The sequence below is a fragment of the Mirounga leonina genome, unplaced genomic scaffold (assembly GCF_011800145.1).
Source record: "Mirounga leonina isolate KUSES-001 unplaced genomic scaffold, KU_Mleo_1.0 Mir_53, whole genome shotgun sequence".
Taxonomy (NCBI): Eukaryota; Metazoa; Chordata; class Mammalia; order Carnivora; family Phocidae; genus Mirounga; species Mirounga leonina.
The window spans coordinates 32,088,933-32,109,776 of NW_023270807.1; the positions used below are offsets into that span (position 1 = coordinate 32,088,933).

General features: G+C 39.4%; 1 protein-coding gene across 2 annotated transcripts; it reads left to right on the forward strand.

The window, feature by feature from the left end:
- The first annotated feature begins 16 nt into the window (after window positions 1–16).
- On the forward strand, window positions 17–19,928 carry OGFRL1 (opioid growth factor receptor like 1). Of its 2 annotated transcripts, none has more exons than XM_034991656.1 (7): window positions 17–701; window positions 5,787–5,873; window positions 6,023–6,104; window positions 9,518–9,596; window positions 9,686–9,752; window positions 9,858–10,003; window positions 13,997–19,928. In XM_034991656.1, exons 1-7 carry the CDS (start codon window positions 438–440, stop codon window positions 14,646–14,648), a joined length of 1,377 nt encoding a protein of 458 aa, XP_034847547.1. In that variant the 5' UTR covers window positions 17–437; the 3' UTR covers window positions 14,649–19,928. The 2 variants fall into 2 exon arrangements, with proteins under 2 accessions (XP_034847547.1, XP_034847549.1); XM_034991658.1 differs by having other exon boundaries at window positions 6,026–6,104.
- The last annotated feature ends 916 nt before the right edge of the window (window positions 19,929–20,844 follow it).

Consider the following 20,844-nt stretch of genomic DNA (forward strand, 5'->3'; position numbering starts at 1 on the left):
GGCGGTCCTGCCCCGGGTAGGGGTGGAGAAGGGCGGGTGAGCTGCAGACGCCCATCCTCCCCAGGAGACCTCAGAGGCCCAGCGAAGGCAGGCCTTCCGGGGTGGAGAGGGGGCAGTGAGGTGTGTCCCTGAGGCCGCGGGTGCGGGGAGCGGAGGCAGTTCGCTCCCCGGGGCTCCGGCTCCCGCGGCTGCGGAGGAGAAGGAACCAGATGGGCGGGTTCGAGCGTTGGCGGCGGCGGTCCCGGGGCCGCCGGCTCCTCCCCGCGAGTGTGCCTGTCTGCCGCTCGCCGCGCTGAGGCAGTGCGGCGGCGGGCGGGCCGAGGCTGCCGCCCAGCGCCGTCGCCGAGGCCATGCCCGGGCCCTAGGGTGCCTGCCGCAGCCCGCGCCCAGCGCCCGTCCCGCAGCCCCGTGGCCCCGCGCCCGCCGCCGCCTCTTCAATGGGCAACCTGCTCGGCGGGGTCAGCTTCCGCGAGCCCACCACCGTGGAGGACTGCGACTCCACCTGGCAGACGGACTCGGAGCCCGAGCCCGAGCCCGAGCCCGAGGAGCCGGGGCCGGGCGGCGGCGGCGAGGGCCCGGGGCAGGAGCCCGCGCAGCCCGCGCAGCCCGCGCAGCCCGCGCAGCCCCCGGAGCGAGTCGGCGGGCGGCCCCGCGCCGGCACCGCACCCGACCAAGACGCCGAGGCGGCGGGCGCCGAGCAGGTACGCGGCCGCGCGGTGGCCTCGGGCTGGGCCAGGGCGCCCCTGCCCCTTGAGGAAGGACGTCGCCGGGGACGGGAGCAAACGCCGAGCGATCCCCGCGCCCCGGGGGCCGGGAAGCCAGCGGCTGCTGGTGCTCTGCGGCCGGACCCCTGGGCGCTCGCGGCCGTCCCGCCGCCCCGCGGACCCGGGGGCCTGGCGTGGCCGGGAGCGCCGGAGCCGTCCCCTGCCGGCCTGGGGCCTGACCGCGGGCACGACGAGGAAGTCCCTCAAGGCAGAACCCGACTTGAATGGGTATTTTCTTTGCCTCTGCAGCGCAGCTGGGTGCTGCGAAGGTGGGGTGGGAGGAACCTGGCTAAAAATAGAGGATTGTTGAAAACTGGTCTAGTGCGTGTTACTGGTAAAAATTACCCAGAATAAGGAGGGACTGCAACTAAGGAGCTGCGAGCACTCTCCCCTACAGTAGGGTCTACAGCCATTAAAAGTACTGCGGAAGGTCCCCAACCCAAGTTGAAATGCCACAATTCTTACCCTAACTAAGGCCTTTCAACTGAGGAGTTCAGGGCACTCTTCAAAACTCTTGTATCGTCCAGAGACTTGTTGATCCAACTGTGCTTAAATCATTTGCCTAATACAATTTGGAGGAGAGGTTAGTAAAGAGATAAATATCCCTTTTAACCTCTGACGGACTGAAAATAATTCAGAAAACTAAAAAGGAGGAACTGTATAACCAGCCCTCTAAAAGAAGTGCGCATCCTGGAGGTATTTAAGGTTTGGGGTTCTGCATTGGGCCCTCCTCTTTATCAGCTGGGGAAGAATGAGAGTGAGGGAAAAAAACAAAAACAAAAACAAAAAACGGAGCCCGAAGTCAAATATGACCACAGGGTGCTTGGCTGGAGTAGAGGAGTCACCACCTAAATATTACAGCTAAGGCTGCCTCGTAAATTTGGGTGATCGTCTCTGTGTAGGTCAGGAGAAAGCAAAGTCCTAGTGCAGGCTCTATGCTAAACATGTTATTTCAGTCACCTGCAATTTTGGGGGTTGGGTGGGAGTTGCTGTTTTTCATCCCCATTTTAGATGAAACTGAGGCTTAGAGAGTTTGAGAAGCTTGCCCAAGAACATCCAGGGAGAGAATGAATGATGCAAACCCAAGTATGTCTGTAACCAATGTAGAACCTTTAACCTGTTGGAATTGTGACTCTCTCTGCCCCTTGCGTTCTGGTTTGCTGATGGGTCATTTTGCATTGTGAATTCAACAACCACCCCCCCCACCCCCGCCAAAGTATTAGAGGCTGCATGCCAGTTTCCCTTTATCTTGTCTCCCAATTAAGAGCTTCTCAGAGAAGTTTGGGATATCAAAAAACACCAGCTTAGATTCAATCCAGCTAACTAGGTCCATCTGTGTAAAACAATTTGATAATTAATGTTTCAGTCTGTTAATTGTGACCCCAGAAGATGGTAGACCACAGCAGCCCTCCCTTTTCCCCTTTAATGATATATTTTTCTTAGTGTCACCATTTCACTTCCTTAAAAAAATCTCCTTTTTAATGTTGCTTTTTGACTCTCAACTCCATTTGTTGCCTCTCCCCATAGTCATTTGCAAGTACTGCTAGAGCTACCTTTAGAATATATCCCAGTCATGACTACTTCTCACATCCTTCATTGCCTTCATTCCTAGTTCAAGTGAATATTTGACAAATGATGGTGCCATCTTACTTGATGGGCAAGTCCGGGGAAAAAGCATCATCAGAGCTTAAATCAAGAATTCTCTTGAATTTTATAACCTATTAGACATCTAAGTGGAATTCCTAACATATCTATGGATGGAACCTTAGTCCAGGACTGCAATCATCAGCTTCTAAGAATGGTGGTGTACAAAGTCCTGGGAGATATGTGGTCATTAAGGAGTGATGAGGAATAAGAACTAAATCCTGGGCACTCCTCAATTTAGAACATATGAAGGGGAGGAGGAGCCAAAGAGAAGGCTGACAAGGGGCAGCCAATGAGATAGGAAGAAACCAGGAGAGGTGTGGCACCTGACAGTGTTTCAGGAAGGAGGGAGACAACATTTAACTGGCCAGTGCTGCTGGGAAGTTGCCTGAGTTGAGCACTGAGACATGGTTTGGTGAAAATGGAGATTTCTTAGTGATGTTGAAAGAGCCATTTAGATGGAATGCTGAGGATGAAAGCCTCATTGTGGTGGGTCATCGGAGAAGAGGAGGAGAAGACGGGGGGTATGCACAATTCTTTGGCGATATTTTCCTATAATAGGGAGCAGAGCTATGGATCTGTATTTGAGGGAGGATTTGGTCAAGGAACGTTGTGTATGTTTGTATTAAGATTAGTGATACTACGGGCGCCTGGGTGGCTCAGTTGGTTAAGCGACTGCCTTCGGCTCAGGTCATGATCCTGGAGTCCCGGGATCGAGTTCCGCATCGGGCTCCCTGCTTGGCAGGGAGTCTGCTTCTCCCTCTGACCCTCCTCCCTCTCATGCTCTCTGTCTCTCATTCTCTCTCTCTCTCAAATAAATAAATAAAATCTTAAAAAAAAAAAAAGATTAGTGATACTACAGCATGTTTGTCTGCTGAGGGGAATGATCCAGAAGAGAGAAATTTTGATGATGCAGGAAATAGGAACAATATATTAAGGAAAAAAAATCCTTGGCTGAGCAGGTGAAAGGCACAGGATAGGGAATCCAAAAGGAGCAGAAATTGGAGGAACAAGGTCAGATGCTTGCAGGTTGGTACATTTAGAGGTTGGAGGATGCAGTCATTCTCATGATAATCCTGGGAAATAGGTAGGGGCATGAGTCATTATCTTTGTTTCACAGAAGATAAAACTAAGATTCAGTTAAGTGGTTGGCTTAAGGCCTCACAAATAAGTAGCAGAGTTAAGACAATCCAAGGCTTGGGCTGTTGACATTTTACCAAGGTTCCTATCATGCTCCTTCACTTTTAGTGGAGCTGAAATGGATTCATGCCTAATTAGTTGGACTTGTAGCCCCAAGCCTGGTATTCCAGTTCCTGTGCTCTCACTGAGCTCTGGGGCCTTGTTCAACTTCTCTAAGCCTGGGTTACCTTGTTTCTAAGCTGGAAACACTAATAACTGCCATCCAGGTGTGTGTCATAAGAATCAAATGAAATAATATACATGTAAGTGCTTTGTAAATGGAAAAGTGCTTTCTATACAAATGTAGGATGATGATTCATATGGTTGTAGCTCAGGCTAAATAGATTCAGAAACTTGCTAGGCAGAGCTATTTTGAAACGTGTGGCAAGGACCAGAATTTAAGCTTTTCCTTGCTTATATAACATGACAGAGTAGCTAATGTTAAACATCAGAGAAGTTGGTGTTAAAGTAAGTATCTCTATACTTGTAGTAATAGTGAGAATCACACCACTTCAAAAATGTGCGAAAACTGCTTGGAGGATGCTAATCTGTCAACACAGATGGGGGTGGAGGATGATGAGAAAGGGATTGGGAGGGGGGTGAAGCTCTTAATGAACATGCAGACCTAAACTGTGTCTTCTCTTTCCTCATTGTCATCTGACTTATTGTCCTTCTGCATGACGCGGGACACAAAGCATTTCCTTATACATTCTAATAGTACGTATAGTTAGAGAATTGAAACTGATTACATTGACCCATATCTTACATTTTAAAAATTATTCATGGTGGTGAGAATTTTTAGAATTTAAATAGTATGAATAAACTACCACATATAAGTTACTACAATCTGAAGTTCATTTGAGAGCTTTTACTACTTTGTGTATATATGTCTTAAATTTGCTGATTTATGTCACCTTGTGTTATCACTGGATTCACAGATTATTCATGCCTGTGTGTACTTGTTATGGTGCTATGAAGGATGGAGTTTAGAAAGCTATTTAGTTTGTTTTAAAAATCCCCTTTTCTTTTTTTTATTATGTTATATTAATTACCATACATTACATCATTAGTTTTTGATGTAGTGTTCCGTGATTCATTGTTTGCGTATAACACCCAGTGCTCCATTCAGTACGTGCCCTCTTTAATACTCATCACCAGGCTAACCCATCCCTCCACCCCCCTCCACTCTAGAACCCTCAGTTTGTTTCTCAGAGTCCATCGTCTCTCATGGTTCGTCTCCCCCTCCGATTCCCCCCCTTCGTCCTTCCCCTCCTGCTATCTTTTTTTTTTTTAACATATAATGTATTATTTGTTTCAGAGGTACAGGTCTGATTCAACAGTCTTACACAATTCACAGCGCTCACCATAGCACATACCCTCCGCAATGTCTATTACCCCAGGCACCCCATCCCTCCCATTCCCACCACTCCAGCAACCCTCAGTTTGTTTCCTGAGATTAAGAATTCCTCATATCAGTGAGATCATATGATACATGTCTTTCTCTGATTGACTTATTTCACTCAGCATAATACCCTCCAGTTCTATTCACGTCGTTGCAAATCATTTCATAAGTTTTATTTTCCTTCTAAGTACAGCTAAATGTTGCAAAGTTAATGACAATTTTCTTTGTAGAATTGATTTATTATCTTAACAATTTTTTAGTATTATGTATTCTAAAATAAATTTTGTCATAGAATCTCTTGTGTGACCTCTGGTAAAGTAAATGTCTTAAATTCATTTTGAGTTCTATATCTGATGAATATTGATCTAGAACATTTGGCCTCTATAGGTTCTTGGTGAATAATAAAGTTTTTTTTATTCAGTAAAATACCTTAGGACAAATGTTATTGGGTTCAAATCAGGCAAATAGAATGCCAAAAAATGTTGCTAGTAGGCATCATTAAAAGAAAGTTTCTAGAGCTCTGGATGGAACAAGGTTAACCATGGCCTCGTGGTTGTTGGGACTGAGTGATGAGTACTCAGGGCTTACTATAATACTATGCCTGCTGTGGAGTAAGTTATAAACTCTCCTTAATAAAAAGTTGAGTAATTTAAAAAAAAATTCTAATATTGTCATTATTCTGAACAGCTTATTACCTTTCAGGCTTTTCTTACGGATGTTCATTATTTTAAGTGTTCTAGAAATTTCTCAGATTATCTTCCTTCACCATGTAAATGGAATTTCACTTTTTATTTTAGGGTGGTGATGCCACTGAAGCAACTGCCAAACCAAAGAGAAGCTTTTACGCTGCGAGGGATCTGTACAAATATCGACATCAGTACCCAGTAAGAGTATAGAATGTTTTTTCTAAAATGTAAAATATTTCCCTTCTGTTTTTCTTATTTTGTGGTGCTAGTAAGCAAACATGCAAGAAGAGTCCTGTGCCTTTTTTGTATGTCCATATGCTGGAGATTGACTAATTTTTTTTCTTTAGCAGAACTTCAAAGATATCCGATATCAAAATGACTTGAGCAATCTTCGTTTTTATAAGAATAAAATTCCATTTAAGCCAGATGGTGAGTAATCTGCTATCCTGGTAAAAAGCAAACTTTAAATAATAACATATACCTAGTTGTTCTTTGTATATTCTGTGGTCAGTACCTTTTTAATGCATTTGTTCATTGACTGGCTTTACTTTGGTCTGTAGTCTAATGTGTCCCCAAAGTCCTAGACTCTAGAGTTGTGAACATCCACTTGGCAATTTCTGGAGGAACAACTGTGAATTAGCAATACCTTCCCACCACTTGTTCATGGTGGCTATTATATTAAAGAAAGTGGGGGCCACTTCTGTGAGAGGCAAAGAGATAAGATTTATAAATTTACAGAATCATAGATATTAGATTACTAAGAAACTTTAGAGGAAATCAAATTAATCTTCCTCATTTTAAAGATGAGGTTACTGGGTTTTAAAGCTTGAACGACTGACTTGTCTGATCACTCGACTGTAGATTTGGGTCTAGGATCCAGAGTTTAGTATTCTTTTCACCAAACCATACCTTCAAATTATTTAGAACATAATTGAAAAGTAATGTTTATATTAGAATTATCTTTCCTGTTGATTTTCAGAATCAGGGGTCAGGGAGCTCCAGCAGTCCCAGTTCAGTGTTCCAATATCCTGGGAAGGGAACTCCAGAGACAGTAGATCTCCATTCAACTCTGCCAAATAAACTGCCTCCTCCTTCACAACTGTACAAAACTGCCCTCATAGGATCTTTTCTAAGATTCTCCCCCTATAGGGAGAGGATGCATCCACTATGGTAATATGCATATTTCACTGAGGCACCATGCTGTGGTTCATGATGGGCATCCTAATTTTATCCAGGTCAAACCAGCCAAGTTGGCGTCTCTCCTTCTTGCCCTTATCTCTGTGAGGTGACCAGATGGCCCTGGCTTCTGCTCTTTGTTCTTAGTGGAAACTGAGCCATATCCACAGCCATGTGAGTCAGGGAATGAGGGTCATAGATTGCAAAGCTTTCCAAGTAGCAGGACTACATTCTTTGGTGAACTAACTGGATGAAGGCTGTCTGAAGGCTGGGTGGAGTGCTGGGAGGAGGAATTCCTCTACTGTGTACTGAGAGATGTGACAGTTGGGAGTTTGGACTTAAGAACATTGTTACAATGGCCAGATTGTGTCCCCAAAATCTGCTCTGATTTAGGAGGAAGCGTCTGGATAAAAATGCTCTGTTGTATTTACTAATGATAGAAACACACCACTTTATTTACTAATTGAAATAATATTAATTAAATTATTAGGGTTTTTTTTAGGACCTGGGACAAGAAAACCTTTTGAAGAAATGTGATGATAGATTAATTTGACTCTGACTTGAATTTAATAAAATTTACCTAAAGGAATGCCTTTAAATATTAAAAACATTGAACATGACAGTATTTAACTGAATTATTTTTCTATTTCTAGTAGTGAATTTATTTTTGAGGCAGTAATTTAAAGTATTAACTTCAAGCACTGCATTAATTTTTTGTAATCTTTACCACAAAATTTATTTTGAAATCTTATAGGGTTGGTAGGGGTCAGGAGTTTTATCTAAGATCACATAAAATGTTATTCTAGTTTATTATATAAATTACATAAACTTACCCAATTTCCTCCCCAGTATGTGTACACGTGCACATATCCTTCCCCCCTCCACACACACAAACACTTGCCAATAAGCATAAGCCTGCAATGATGTATTTTAATTATTAAGCAGGAGGAGGGGTAGTGGGAAGGGAAATCATGGGGTAAATGGTTTTAAAATGCTGATAGGGCCAACAGGATGATTCAAAAACAACTTTTTACTCAACCTTCCAAGAGTAGACTTCTACTAAAACTGGTGATCTGTGGTGGAAACAAGAATGAGATTAATTATGTTTAGAGAAATATGTTGTGTTTTTTTTCTGTAAAATTGACTAAATGGCCACATGGTCAAATGTGGGGACCTAGACAGAATTAGAGAAGTAGGACGGTTTTGTTCTACAATTGGCCCTTGAACGGTGTAGGGGTAACGGGCCCTAACCCCTGTGCAGTCAGAAATCCATGTGTAACTTTTGACTGCCCCAAAACTTAACTGCTAATAGCCTCCTGTTGACTGGAAGCTTTACCAGTGGCATAAATAGTTGATTAACACATATTTTGTATGTGATAGGCATTATGTACTGTATTCTTTTTTTTTTTTTTTTTAAGATTTTATTTTTATTTATTTGACAGAGAGAGATATAGTGAGAGCAGGAACACAAGCAGGGGGAATGGAAGAGGGAGAAGCAGGCTCCCCGCCGAGCAGGGAGCCCGATGTGGGACTCGATCCCAGGACCCTGGGATCATGACCTGAGCCGAAGGCAGACGCTTAACGACTGAGCCACCCAGGCGCCCTATGTACTGTATTCTTACCAAAAAAGTTCAAACTCAATGTTGTTCAAGGGTCAGCTGTAATAAGTTCTTATGGGGAAACAGTAGGATGTGGTAAAGAGGGCTTAGTTTTTGGAACCAGAAAGACCTATATTCTTTTTTTTTTTTTTAAGATTTTATTTTTTATTTATCTGAGAGAGAGAGAATGAGAGACAGAGAGCATGAGAGGGGGGAGGGTCAGAGGGAGAAGCAGACTCCCTGCCGAGCAGGGAGCCCGATGCGGGACTCGATCCCGGGACTCCAGGATCACGACCTGAGCCGAAGGCAGTCGCTTAACCAACTGAGCCACCCAGGCGCCCAGAAAGACCTATATTCTACTCCTAGATTTATTCTTTTGTTAGTGTGTGACTTTGAATAAATCATACAATGTCCTCATTAGTAAAATGGGGATGGTAGCACTGGCTTGGGAGCGTTCTGTGAAGATTAAGCTGGACGATGTGTACTGTGTGTAAATGGGTCCTTTTTCTTCTGTTTTTCCTTCCTCTCTTTCCTTCTCCTTTTTCATGCTTTTCTCCCTCTCTTTCTGTTCTCTCACCTTTCTTTTATTCCTTTCTTTTTCCTTGGGCTACATTTCATTTTGATCCCATCTTGTATTTAAAGAACTAAAAAAATAAATAAATAAAACAAAGAACTTAGGATCATCTAGGGCAGGGGTTGGCAAACTTTTTCTGTCCAGGGCCAGATAGTAAATATTTTCAGCTGTGTGGGCCATGTAGTCTCTGTTGCAATGTGCATGGCTGTGTTCCAATAAAACTTTATTTCTAAAACAAATGGCATAGTTTGTCAACTGCTTTAGAGTAACCCTGTCTGATAGAACTTTCTGTAACTTGAGGTGCCATTGAATTTTGAAAAATTAGGCCTATTACATAACTGAGCATATGGCATAGGGTATTCATCTTGGCATAATTTTTGTGTGCTATTACTAAATGTCACAGGTTTTAGTATAAAGATTAAGTGGTTAAATGTGAAAGTGCCTTCAACAATGTCTTAAATGTCTGGCTCATTTTCTAAATATTTACTACTTAGGTGTTTACATTGAAGAAGTTCTAAATAAGTGGAAAGGAGATTATGAAAAGCTGGAGCACAACCACACTTATATTCAATGGTCAGTTAACATTTCTGTATCTTGAACCGTGTCTATTTAATCATGTATGTTTTCCAGATAACATTAATATTTATTTTTCTAAAAAATAGGCTTTTCCCCCTGAGAGAACAAGGCTTGAACTTTTATGCTAAAGAATTAACTACATATGAAATTGAGGTAATGCAAGCTCATTTCATTTTATAGGAGATGGCCAGATAGTATTGCTATTTTATTGTCCTAGTAACTACCGAATCATTTCAGCTGACTTTTTCGCCCCCTTAGGAATTCAAAAAAACAAAAGAAGCAATTAAAAGATTCCTCCTGGCTTATAAGATGATGTTAGAATTTTTTGGAATAAAACTGGTTGATAAAACTGGAAATGTTGCTCGGGCCGTTAACTGGCAGGAAAGGTTTCAGCATCTGAATGAGTAAGTAAAGCCCCTGCAGTGCATCAGGGGCCAGCATGTTATTTTTTCTGGGTTGGAATTCTCTATGGAACATAGGAACAACTGGTAGATGGACCCAGGAATTTGAATTCAAAAGCTAGTCTGAAATGCATTTTATTCCTTGTTCTATGTTCTAAAGCACAACAAAACAACAAGAAAGAATGAAATTGCAGGTAGGAATAAAGCCATTCCTCTTCAGAGCTGTTTCTTCCTGAAACCTGTCTACTGCCCAGGCCAAGTGTGGCCTCTCTCCCTCTTTATACCATGGTTCTTGGCATTTATACTTATTTCTTGTATAGTTTTCCACATCCCCTCTGCTAGGTTGTGAGCTTCTTTCAGCACAGTCTGTTCGTCAAGCATGGTACCTTGTTAGATTAAATCCATAAATTAGGCCTAAGACATATAAAAATCATTTTATAAGACTGAGATGTGCCTGTACGTTTCTAAAAAAGAGGGAAAATTAGAATTTTCATTATTTAGGTAAAAAACAAAAGCCCACTTTTGCTTACTAAATCCTAAAACCTGTGAAGAAAATTTAACATGGTTTATTTGGAATTGATTTGCTGTATTCTTTTGCCTGGATATTTATAACTTTCATTAATACTTATAGCCAAAGTTTATTTTTCTTATTGTTTTCTTTGTATGCAAACTGATTTTTTTTCTTTTTAATTATAGGGTGACTTATGAATGCTCGACCATAAAACCAACAACTTTAAAGCATTTTTTTTTTTTTAGCACATTATGATTAGCTGAGCTGGGCAAGTACCAAGAAAAAAAAGTAACCTAAGAAATTTTTCTTTGCCCAACAGTTTTGAGCATCAGTTAACTGAATTTTTTGGTATTTTTCTAGAACTTTCATCTTGCTTTCCTAAAATGAGTATAAGTATTAATGTTTAAGCCTTCTTTTTACTTTATTAGTCACAGTCAACGCTATTAAAATGGTAGCTTATACTAAAACACTGAAGATATGGGCATAAAGCTTTATGATCCTGACTAGAAGACCCATTAACTCATAACTCAAGTTAAATTTGATTTATATAGGGCACTTACAACAGAAGCATATATACCTCTGCCTAAGCAATGTGGGTAGCTGTCTCCGGACAGAGTTTCTAAGCATTTCTGACATACTGTCAACGAAAGCTATATGCAAGTAGCCTACTGACATGAAGGACGGCAGCATGATTATCATTTTAGACAATCACCGTCCCCAACTTCTTGGAATAGCAGTCTTATTTAGTAAATGTTTGTTGAATGAACAAACAATGAGCAAAAGACGTTTGCCAGTTTAAATTCTCCCTGGGGTTTTATTTTCAGATCCTCTAACTGGTAGCTGGAAACAGAACCCTTCTGAAAGTTTTAATTAAAATGATCTCCTGGCTTGGGTCAGGGGAAGGGAGCCTGAATTAACCATCACATTCCCTCGCCCCATTCAGATCCTTTTCTTTCTACCGCCCACTGTCTCTCGTTTTCCTTTCCCTGGGTATTGCACAGAGCTTTTATTTGTGTTTTAATCTGTGTGACATCTTGAGTTTCTTAGAGTAGGCAGGAAACTCAATATATTTATAGTAGCCCAGCAGACAAAAAAGTATTGAATGAAAGTGAAATGAAGTAACGTTCAGTGAACAAGTGACCATGACTAAAAAAAGTGAAATATTTTCAAACACGGGAGTACAAATATATAGACCAACCACTCAGATGTATTTCCAGTTTTATTTGTAGTCACCTTAGATTATGGAGCCATACTTTAGACTCTGGAATTGCTTCTCACTTTTATTTTCTACCTCCTGGTTCTTGCCTTGTGTTCTCTCTTCACCTACCTGGTCTTCCCGACACCTGCGGTCCTATTTACCACCCTTACTTCTGTCGGGAAGCCCAGCTTCTCTTTTATCTGCTGTGCAACCCCGAAGACCGCTCATAACATTAGGAGGGTTTTAGCTGTTCTCTTCTCTTCCATTTTGTCTTTATTTGTCATATTTATTTCAAATCATACTGAAGCACTCAATTTCTCTCTTGTATACTTCTGTTCCATAATCTTCATTTTCATTCTCTTCAACCCAAGTGTTTGTCCTTTTCTACTGTTACATAAGTATTTTAAATCAGAGAGTATATAGATACAGATACATGTGTACAGAACTTTCATCTTGGCCATTCATCTAAGACTGGATATGTGCAGTTGAGTTGGTTGCAATAGAGTAAATTTTGTTGGATCAGGTAACTCATCTTTGGGATTTTTAGAGAAAAATATTCCCCCCACTTTTCCATACATCTCCTTCTCAGATTTATGAAGCAGATGTTGCTCAAGGATTTTATCACTAAGTTTTTGGAGAAGAGAAACTCCATACTAACCTAACACTAAGTCAGCTCTGCTGCTAATGGCACATGGTCTTAACCTCATTCAAATTCATGTTGTCTTAGAAGACTCTTACTTCCTAACTGTTAAAAAATACAGATTCGTAAGACACAAACATACCCGCTATGTTTTAGCCTTTGGCCTCAAAGAGTCGAATATGAGGATAATACTTTCGTGGTAAACATCCAGAAGAACAGGGATGATGAAACTGCTAGACTTGTCTTTTCCAAGATTTGGCTAGCCTGAATCATAAAGGTTTTTGTTTTGTCCAGATAAGCTTTCCTATTAAAATGTTAGACTGTGGAACCATCCCCTTCTGTCCCTCAGGTAATTCAGCATCCTTCTTCACTTTTCCCGAATAATTTGCTAGCTCTTCGTAAGTGAAACCAAAGCAGGTGTATGCATTGCTTGTATAAAGTTCAATGTCCGGTGTATAAAACAGGTTTTAGGAAGTTAGAAATAAGTGGTGGTTATGGTTGTGTATCAGTATAGGGTAAACAAATACCTGGGCTGTTGATGATCCATGATTAATACGTGCAGCTGAAGAAGCCTTGCGGATGCAGCCAGGTATTTGTAATAAGGCAACTAGAGCCCGGTGTTGTAGGGCAGAGATATTATGAATTGTGAGAGATGGAGGCTTGGAAAGCCTTCATCTGATAAAGGCCTTAGTCTGGGGACAGAGAAGAAGTTTGTGCAATTTGGGGAAAAAGGCGTCTTTGGAATCCATGCCATTAGAAGCAAAATTTAAAATACTCCGATTGGGGAAAAAGGAGAGAGAGGCCCCAGATGGAAGACAATTAGGTGATTAAGTTGGGAGAGGTACATAGAGGTGGCCCTTAGTACCATATTTAAATAATAACAATAACAATGTGAATTTTAAATAGTATCTAGTAGTTTTTGAGTTCTACATGCCCTGCATATGTCTCAACTCATTTTGATTCTTCTAACAGTCCAGTAAGATGGGCCATTTCCCCTATTTTACAGATGAGGATACTCAGTCAGAGAGAGATACCGTATCTTCACATAGCTGTGGGTGGTAAAGCCATGGTGCGAACTCAGGTGTGACTCCAAAGCCCATGCTCCTAACTATGTTCTGCTCTAGAAGTCAGTTTTGCATCCTTTGTCAGATGGTTCTAGCAAGGTAGAGTGGTTTTTGCTGCTTTCCTTGTAAGTTGGCTAAAATGGTGGATTTTGCTGACACTGTGAATCATACCTTCAGCTGACGCCTAATGTTGCATTTATGTTTGGTACCGGTTACCTGTGGTGGGCACAATACAGTTGGTGGGTTGTTGCAAATAAATGCTCCAGGAGATCACATCCTCAGTGTATACTTAATAAACAACAATTCAACATCAGTGGGAATCAATTTTAGATCTAGATATTTTTCAAATATGCAGAACTAAAGCAACAAGGGAAATTTATATATTTGAATTTCACATAGATTGGCATTACATTGAAGTATAAGGTTTTAATAACGTCTGATTTATTCTTCCCATGGTGTCTAATACGACTTTCAGTAAAGTCCTTGTTCGGTTAAAAAATATTTTTCCAGTACTTTTCTTTCCCCTGCTTTCCTTCACCTGATTTCCACACCCCCCAACATTTTATTCAATCCTCTCTTTCAGGTCCCAGCACAACTATTTACGAATCACTCGTATTCTTAAAAGCCTCGGTGAGCTTGGATATGAAAGTTTTAAATCTCCTCTTGTAAAATTTATTCTTCATGAAGCTCTTGTGGAAAATACTATTCCCAATATTAAACAGAGTGCTCTGGAGTATTTTGTTTATACGATTAGAGACAGGAGAGAGAGGAGAAAGCTCCTACGTTTCGCCCAGAAACATTACACGCCTTCAGAGAATTTTATCTGGGGGCCGCCGAGGAAAGAACAGTCAGAAGGAAGCAAAGCCCAGAAAATGCCTGCCCCTCCCGCCTCTGGTCATATCAGTCAAACTTCTATGCACAAAAAATCCAAGGACTCCAAAAATTCCTCCTCAGCTGTTCATTTAAATAGCAAAACGGCGGAAGAAAAAAAGGCAGCACCTGGAGGGCCTGGAGAGGAGACAGACAGGCCAGGCGCCGAGCCCAGCAGTGAAGCTACCAAGCCCGGAAACACAGAGGACGGTAAGGCGGAAAATTCTGACCCGGAAAAAACAGGCACCAATCCCACAGAGAGGAAGGAGAGTGCAGCTCCCCCTGAGAACGAGGAAGAAGGTGAAACTCCTAACAAAGACTGTGAAGATCCTGGACCTGCAGGTTCCCCCGGTGAGGGACAATGACAGTGAATTACCCGAGAACGCACACCCCAGCGTAGGTAAGGAGGGGGAGGAACCCTGCAAGGTCTCCTGAAGAACGGAGGTCACATTGCCAATTGTAGCCATCTATTTGTGATTTCTGTTGTCAACGTTTTGTCGTTGGTTTTTCATTTTGGATGACAATGAATTTAATCTTTAGTAAGAAGTTTTAAGCAAGACCCAATAAAGGAGTGTATTCTGTAATGCTTTTCGGGTGTGACTTTTCAAATTCTGTCCGTAGTAATTGCTTTTAAATTATTTTCAATGTATCTAGAAATAATCATGTAGTATTTGATATATCAAATAAATTCTTTGGGAGATGCCAGTCTACACGAATAAAAAGCAAGAGGATAAATTTCATTCTGTTGCCATGCTTTTGCCCAATTTATGGATTTATTTCTTAAGCTGGAAAAACAAATGTGGTCGTTTCAGACTTTTTCGGAAAGTAATTTGGACTCGTCACTGCAACACCTCCACATGCTTATTTTTAAATTCTGGTACGTGAAATTTGTGTTCTTGGGGAGTGATCATCTCCCAGCCCATTTCTTGGCCCCACTGTCCTTTCCTCTTTCCGTCTCTCTGCACTTGCCCTCATTTGCCATCTTTGTCAGCCAGCATGTACTTTTCTAGAGTACGTTCAAGTGATCCCCTGTACTGAAATTTAAGTGGAACAGAGGGGGCACTTTCAACTGTACGATAACCAAGAATTTGCTTTTTTTTTTTAAATAATAAAAATGTTTTTCTATGTTAAATGCTTAAGAACCAATTTTGATGCAAAAGTCCAAGAAAAGGATTTTGCTTTTATGGCTGTTCTATATAAATTTGGTGCTTGTTTCTGAATGCAAATGACTAAAGAATTAAAAAATAAGGAAAGAAATTACTATTTTTAAACAGCATGCTTCTTACACTGACAACAAGGCAGTGGTCCCTAAATCCTTGACTATCTCAGTGTTCCATGGGCTATGAAATTAATAAGAGTGCTTAGTCCAGAGTATCTTTAAAAAAGAAAACAATTTGATGTGTGTCTAAAGTTGTCAAACCTTGAAATTGAGAATAGATTTAAAATTCCATATCCTTAGGTTTAGCAAGCCCTTAATGTGTTGATACTGGTGTTAAGAGCAAGTAATTTTATTTCCTGTACTACTATTACTAATTAATATTACAAATCCGAAAATAATCAGAAACGCTGTGGTGGGAACTTCAAAGCATACATACAAATACAGTTAAAGCAATTAATAGAAAAAAATTTCACTTTCATTTGTGGAGCGGAGTTGGCTCTTGTGTATCTCTTGGGCTTTTAGATTCATTTAACCCCCCAAGAATTTTTACTGTGTCCTATTTGTTAGTTATATCATACCATCTTCTGTTACCTTTATGATCAGGGGATTTCCGGCAGAGGATTTCTAGAGACTATATGAACAGTATGCCTTTAGAAATACTTTATTGCTTTGAAGTTTACATGAAACATCACAGTTGCTCAAACTTGACTTTTTAAATATGAATATTATAACCAAGTTGTTTATCATACTCCAATTAATTTGGAGCGTTTTCTTATTTTTGGTTCCCATAATATCCCATTTTTTGCTTTCTATTGTTTTGTGAAGTGAGCATAAAGATTTGGGGAAACAATTCTGCTTTTGCATTTCAATTTCTTTTTTGTATGGACCCTCTAATGTGATGCTTGTAGCAATGTCCCCATAGAGCTAATAAACAGTTTTCCAGGGTTAGACAGTGAGCGTGGTTGTCACATTGAACCGAACTGTAGGAACATGATTAATTCAAAATATCTTACCAATTTTGAATTCATGATAAAGTGGTCAGACTGCTTTCTAAGTGTATAATATTAAAAATTTGTGACCAGATATTAAAATATTAAAAAACAGTGGACAGAGACTAAAATAAATGGATATAATCTGAAATGACTTGGAAACTGTAGTGTATCAGAGCCCCTACAAGTAAAAACATTTCATTCAACAATTTAACTTTTAGAATATTATTCCTAATTAGGGTTTTGATTAGATTGTGCCAATTAATTTGAGAATATTTAGTCTCAAGGGAAAACTGCCTGGCTTCCATTTAAAACAGTGGCCTTTTCCCACTATGTCATTTTTAAGATCCATATTCAGATGTAATAGTATGATTCCTCTATTTAATCTGCAAATAATTTATGAGAGAATTCTTCAGTGGAGAACAAGTGAGGGGATGTCATTCCTTCGGCAAATAAAAATTATGAGTGTCTGGAATTTTTTTTCTATAAAGAATACTTTGTACAATTAATAGTTTTTTAACTAAGATCTATAGATATGTATTTATGTGGGTCTTAGATATGAAACAGCCCTCTGGGTTTGACTGTGATGTTTTGTATTTTTAAAAACTACCATATGCTTGCAGAAATTTATTGAGAAGCTGTTTTAAAAATGCGGTGAAGCATGGCCAAATAGCTAGAAACATTATTGAATCTTTGCAAATATATAGACTTTATTGTTGTACCTTGGACCGCGAGGATATAAACATTGGCTATTGATAAAATATTAAATTGCATTTCATGGCAAATAGATGTTATTATCGCTTGGTTAGTCTAGTACATTTCTAATATTTTGTGCTTTCATATCTCTAAGGAGATAATATATGTGAAAGTATTTTGAAATACTGTAAAGTGATATATAATTATAAGATATATTTCTGTACAGTAGAGAAAACATTTATAACATTAAGAATATTGTATCATTATACAATTTCATGCTTAATTTCATAAGAAACTCAAAAGAATCATAATAGAAGTGAAAATGTGTCTGCTTTCTCTAATCAGGTCTAATTCTCAGTTCAAAAATTATTTTGAATTTTGGTTTTGAGACTACTTTTTTTTCAGCTTCAAGTAGAAAATAAAATGTATAACTCAGGAGTTACTAGAGAAGTTCCAAGATTTTTTTTGCGAAGTATTAAAAATACAAGTATATGAAAATGTCACTTAACAACCATCGTTTTCATTATGCTTCATATTTTGTTGTATAGAATTACCTACTTTGCTTCTAGCTTTTATGCTTTAATGTGAGTGAAAATATGATCTGGCGAAAAAGGAAAAACAGTGCAAAGTTCTATCTGAGTTGCTCTTTAAAAAACCATTTTAGTAGGTAAACTTCCATATCAAGTGGTCAAAAACTGGTTGAACTGATAGAGACTATTTGGTTAATTGTTTACAGTTAAATTTCCCAAGTTTAAAATAGAATTATGATTGAGTTTATACTCTATTGAGTAACTAAATCAACCAGGTTTTTTGTCTTTCTATAATTGAGGTTCTTCTAGAAGTTTTATTTCCTAACCAAAGAAGGACATTCTTGATCTTACTTGAATGTAGTTTCGTCTATGGGTCTCCCATGTCTATTTGGGCTGAGTGGGGATCCTTTGTTACAGGAATGGTTTTGAAGACTTCTAATTTGTTTCCCACTTAGAGAATTCCCCTTTGTCTTTTGGGGTATATGTGTTAAATATAAGGTAGGCTGGAGTTAGAATTGCTAGAATCATTTCAAATGCAGGTGTGGTTGTAGAGAATGATGACAGGTAGTCATCATAGTATGGGTCAATCAGAGTCAATGTAGGATCTAGAAAATTAGGAGTTACATATTTTGGCTTCTTTCAGCTTTGAATTCTGTAGTGTTTATGACATGAACAGATTTGTGTGGGTAATCTCTAGGGTGACAGTGAGTACTAGCCTGCCTCCTTCCCTGTTCTAGTTATCCAGCCCACCCAGCAGATTGTGTTCAGGGACAGGCTGTGTTTTTAGAAATCCCTTATTACTGAAGTTAATAATAATACAGTTATAAATATGAATGCCTGGAGGTGTCCAGATGTGCCTTAACTAATGTAAATGGTTTTCATTCAGAAGTTTAAATTTTTACTCCATTGTAAAATCTTGTCATGAGGAACTTTCCAAACCATGAATATCAGTTATTTTAATGAATTTACCTTGGTGCTTTTTCATTTTGGAGAAATTTCCCTTTGTGACAATAGCATTAGTTCATAAGGAAGTGTACTTGCCACAGTGTTCAACAACGTGTTATATTTGACAAAAAGTGTTTACGGTAAGAAAGATTAACTACATGGGTACATTTATTTATGCTCTTGCTTGATTTTGCTACATGCCATGATTTTCATTTTAAACATTTCTCAGTTACTACAAGCAATATTTGTATTTTACTCTCTTCTTAGCTGCAGATGGATGCAGAAAATGGAATTCTATTAGAGACTTATTTAAAAGTTTAATTCCAGTAAATGGTCAGAGGAATCTGAAATTAATTTTCTTATTAGAAACATTTAAAAAGCACTGTTTTTGCTTTTTTTCCCTAGATTAGAATGTTTTTTGTCATCTGCTTTTTTCCTGATCTGTTGAGAATTATTGTTTTAGTTATTTGTGGGGAAATCGCTTCTTAATATGTTTGTTGCTTGAATTAAAGTTTTCATATGGAGGATACAATTAAGTGCTTTGTTTTATGGCTCAAACTATGCCTGGAAGTAGAGTTGAGAATGGGGACTAAGAATCAGGTGGGCGGGCATCTTGGTCAAGTGGAGCCGACACTGGGTTCCAGTCTCTCCAAAGGCATGATGGGTCCTCAGAGCTTCCTCTGAATCATGAGGGTGTTGAGCCCCATTATCCCTGACTTCTGAAGAAGGTGGACTGCCTTGGACTCCATACACAATTTTATTAGGTATCAATTTCCACAAAATATCTGTTATAATTTGCTACCCTTTTGTAGTTGTTTAGGAAATTGTGAGCAATTAGACACCTGCTATGTAAATTGTAGCTGAATCTTTATCTTGGGAAACATTGAAATACCATTTCCGCCCACCCCTCCTCCCAGTTCTTCAATCAAAAATTCTTTTGAGTTGTTCTTTCATAGGTAAATATTAAAAAGTTTTTATAAAATGACTCAGTGTATTTTAAAAATGAACTGAAAGGGAAAAGACATTGATGCCTACTTGTTACGCTGAAAGACCTTGTTAAAAAAGAAATCAGAAACCTTATGAAAATATATTTAAGCTATGAAGTTTATCATATTTTCATTTTTAAATTATAGCAGAGTTTATGGAACAGTTTACTTTTTAAATTATAGCAGAGTTTATGGAACAATTTACAGTTACATTACAGAGAGATTAGTTATATAATAATCTTGGTCCTAAGAAATGTTCAAGTTCTGTACTCATTGGTCAAATGGGCATTATTTTTTTCAGTGCTAAGAGATTTAGTTTCAGGTGAAGAAAAGGAAAACACAAATGGAACAAAAGATTAGAAACAGTAACAAGAAACTTACCACAGAAATAAAGATATAACCAATGATGTGTTTGTACAAGTGACAGAATTGTTGGGAGCAGATGAGGAATGATCTGTAAAAGCTTTACGGTGGGGATATGATTTCAGAATTAGCTCTGTGTTATTTGTGCCTAGGAGATTAGGGATTGGTGTGCAAACAGAATCCCATTAATACTCTCATCTGAACCATGACTTCTGCCTACTCCACAGTAGACTGAAACCCTTCAGTAGATAGAAGTAGGCAAATAATCAGATACTAAGTTTAATTTCTTTGCCAATGTGTTTCAATAGTTGGTGGTTTTACTAACCAGAAATGAAACTGAGGGACTGGCTGAGATAGATTCAGTAATAAGGTTGTCTAGAAATGAAGTAACTATCTCCCATAAAAGAGTTGACAGCATATTCATTGTGCGGCGTTACAATTAAGAGTTGAGAGCAAAGCATTAGCTTATCATTTGATACGCGTTTTTTTTTCCCCTCATTTTTATAAAAAGACCATTGACTCACTTTTCCTAAATAAGCTATTGGCCTTTCATTAGTATTACCTAAGAAGATAGATGGCCAACTGGGTCCTGGCACTCTTTTCGCTTTGGAAACTACTGTGTCCTTTGTATGTTAAGTATTTCAGGAAAATGGGCAGGATTCTGAAAAAGCTGTGTGTTTTACTTCCCACGTAAGCTCTCACTGTCCAGCAGCCACCGGTTCTTCTCTGTGCTCTGTATTCTACTGCAGTATGAATTACAGGATGCTGTGCATGTCTGTTAGTACCAATACCATGTGTGTGTGGTAGGAGTTGTAACCAGTTTCTGGATCTGTATGGTACTATGAAACACTTATTTTATAATTCTATAACTTGTATGGCAGTGTTATGCCACA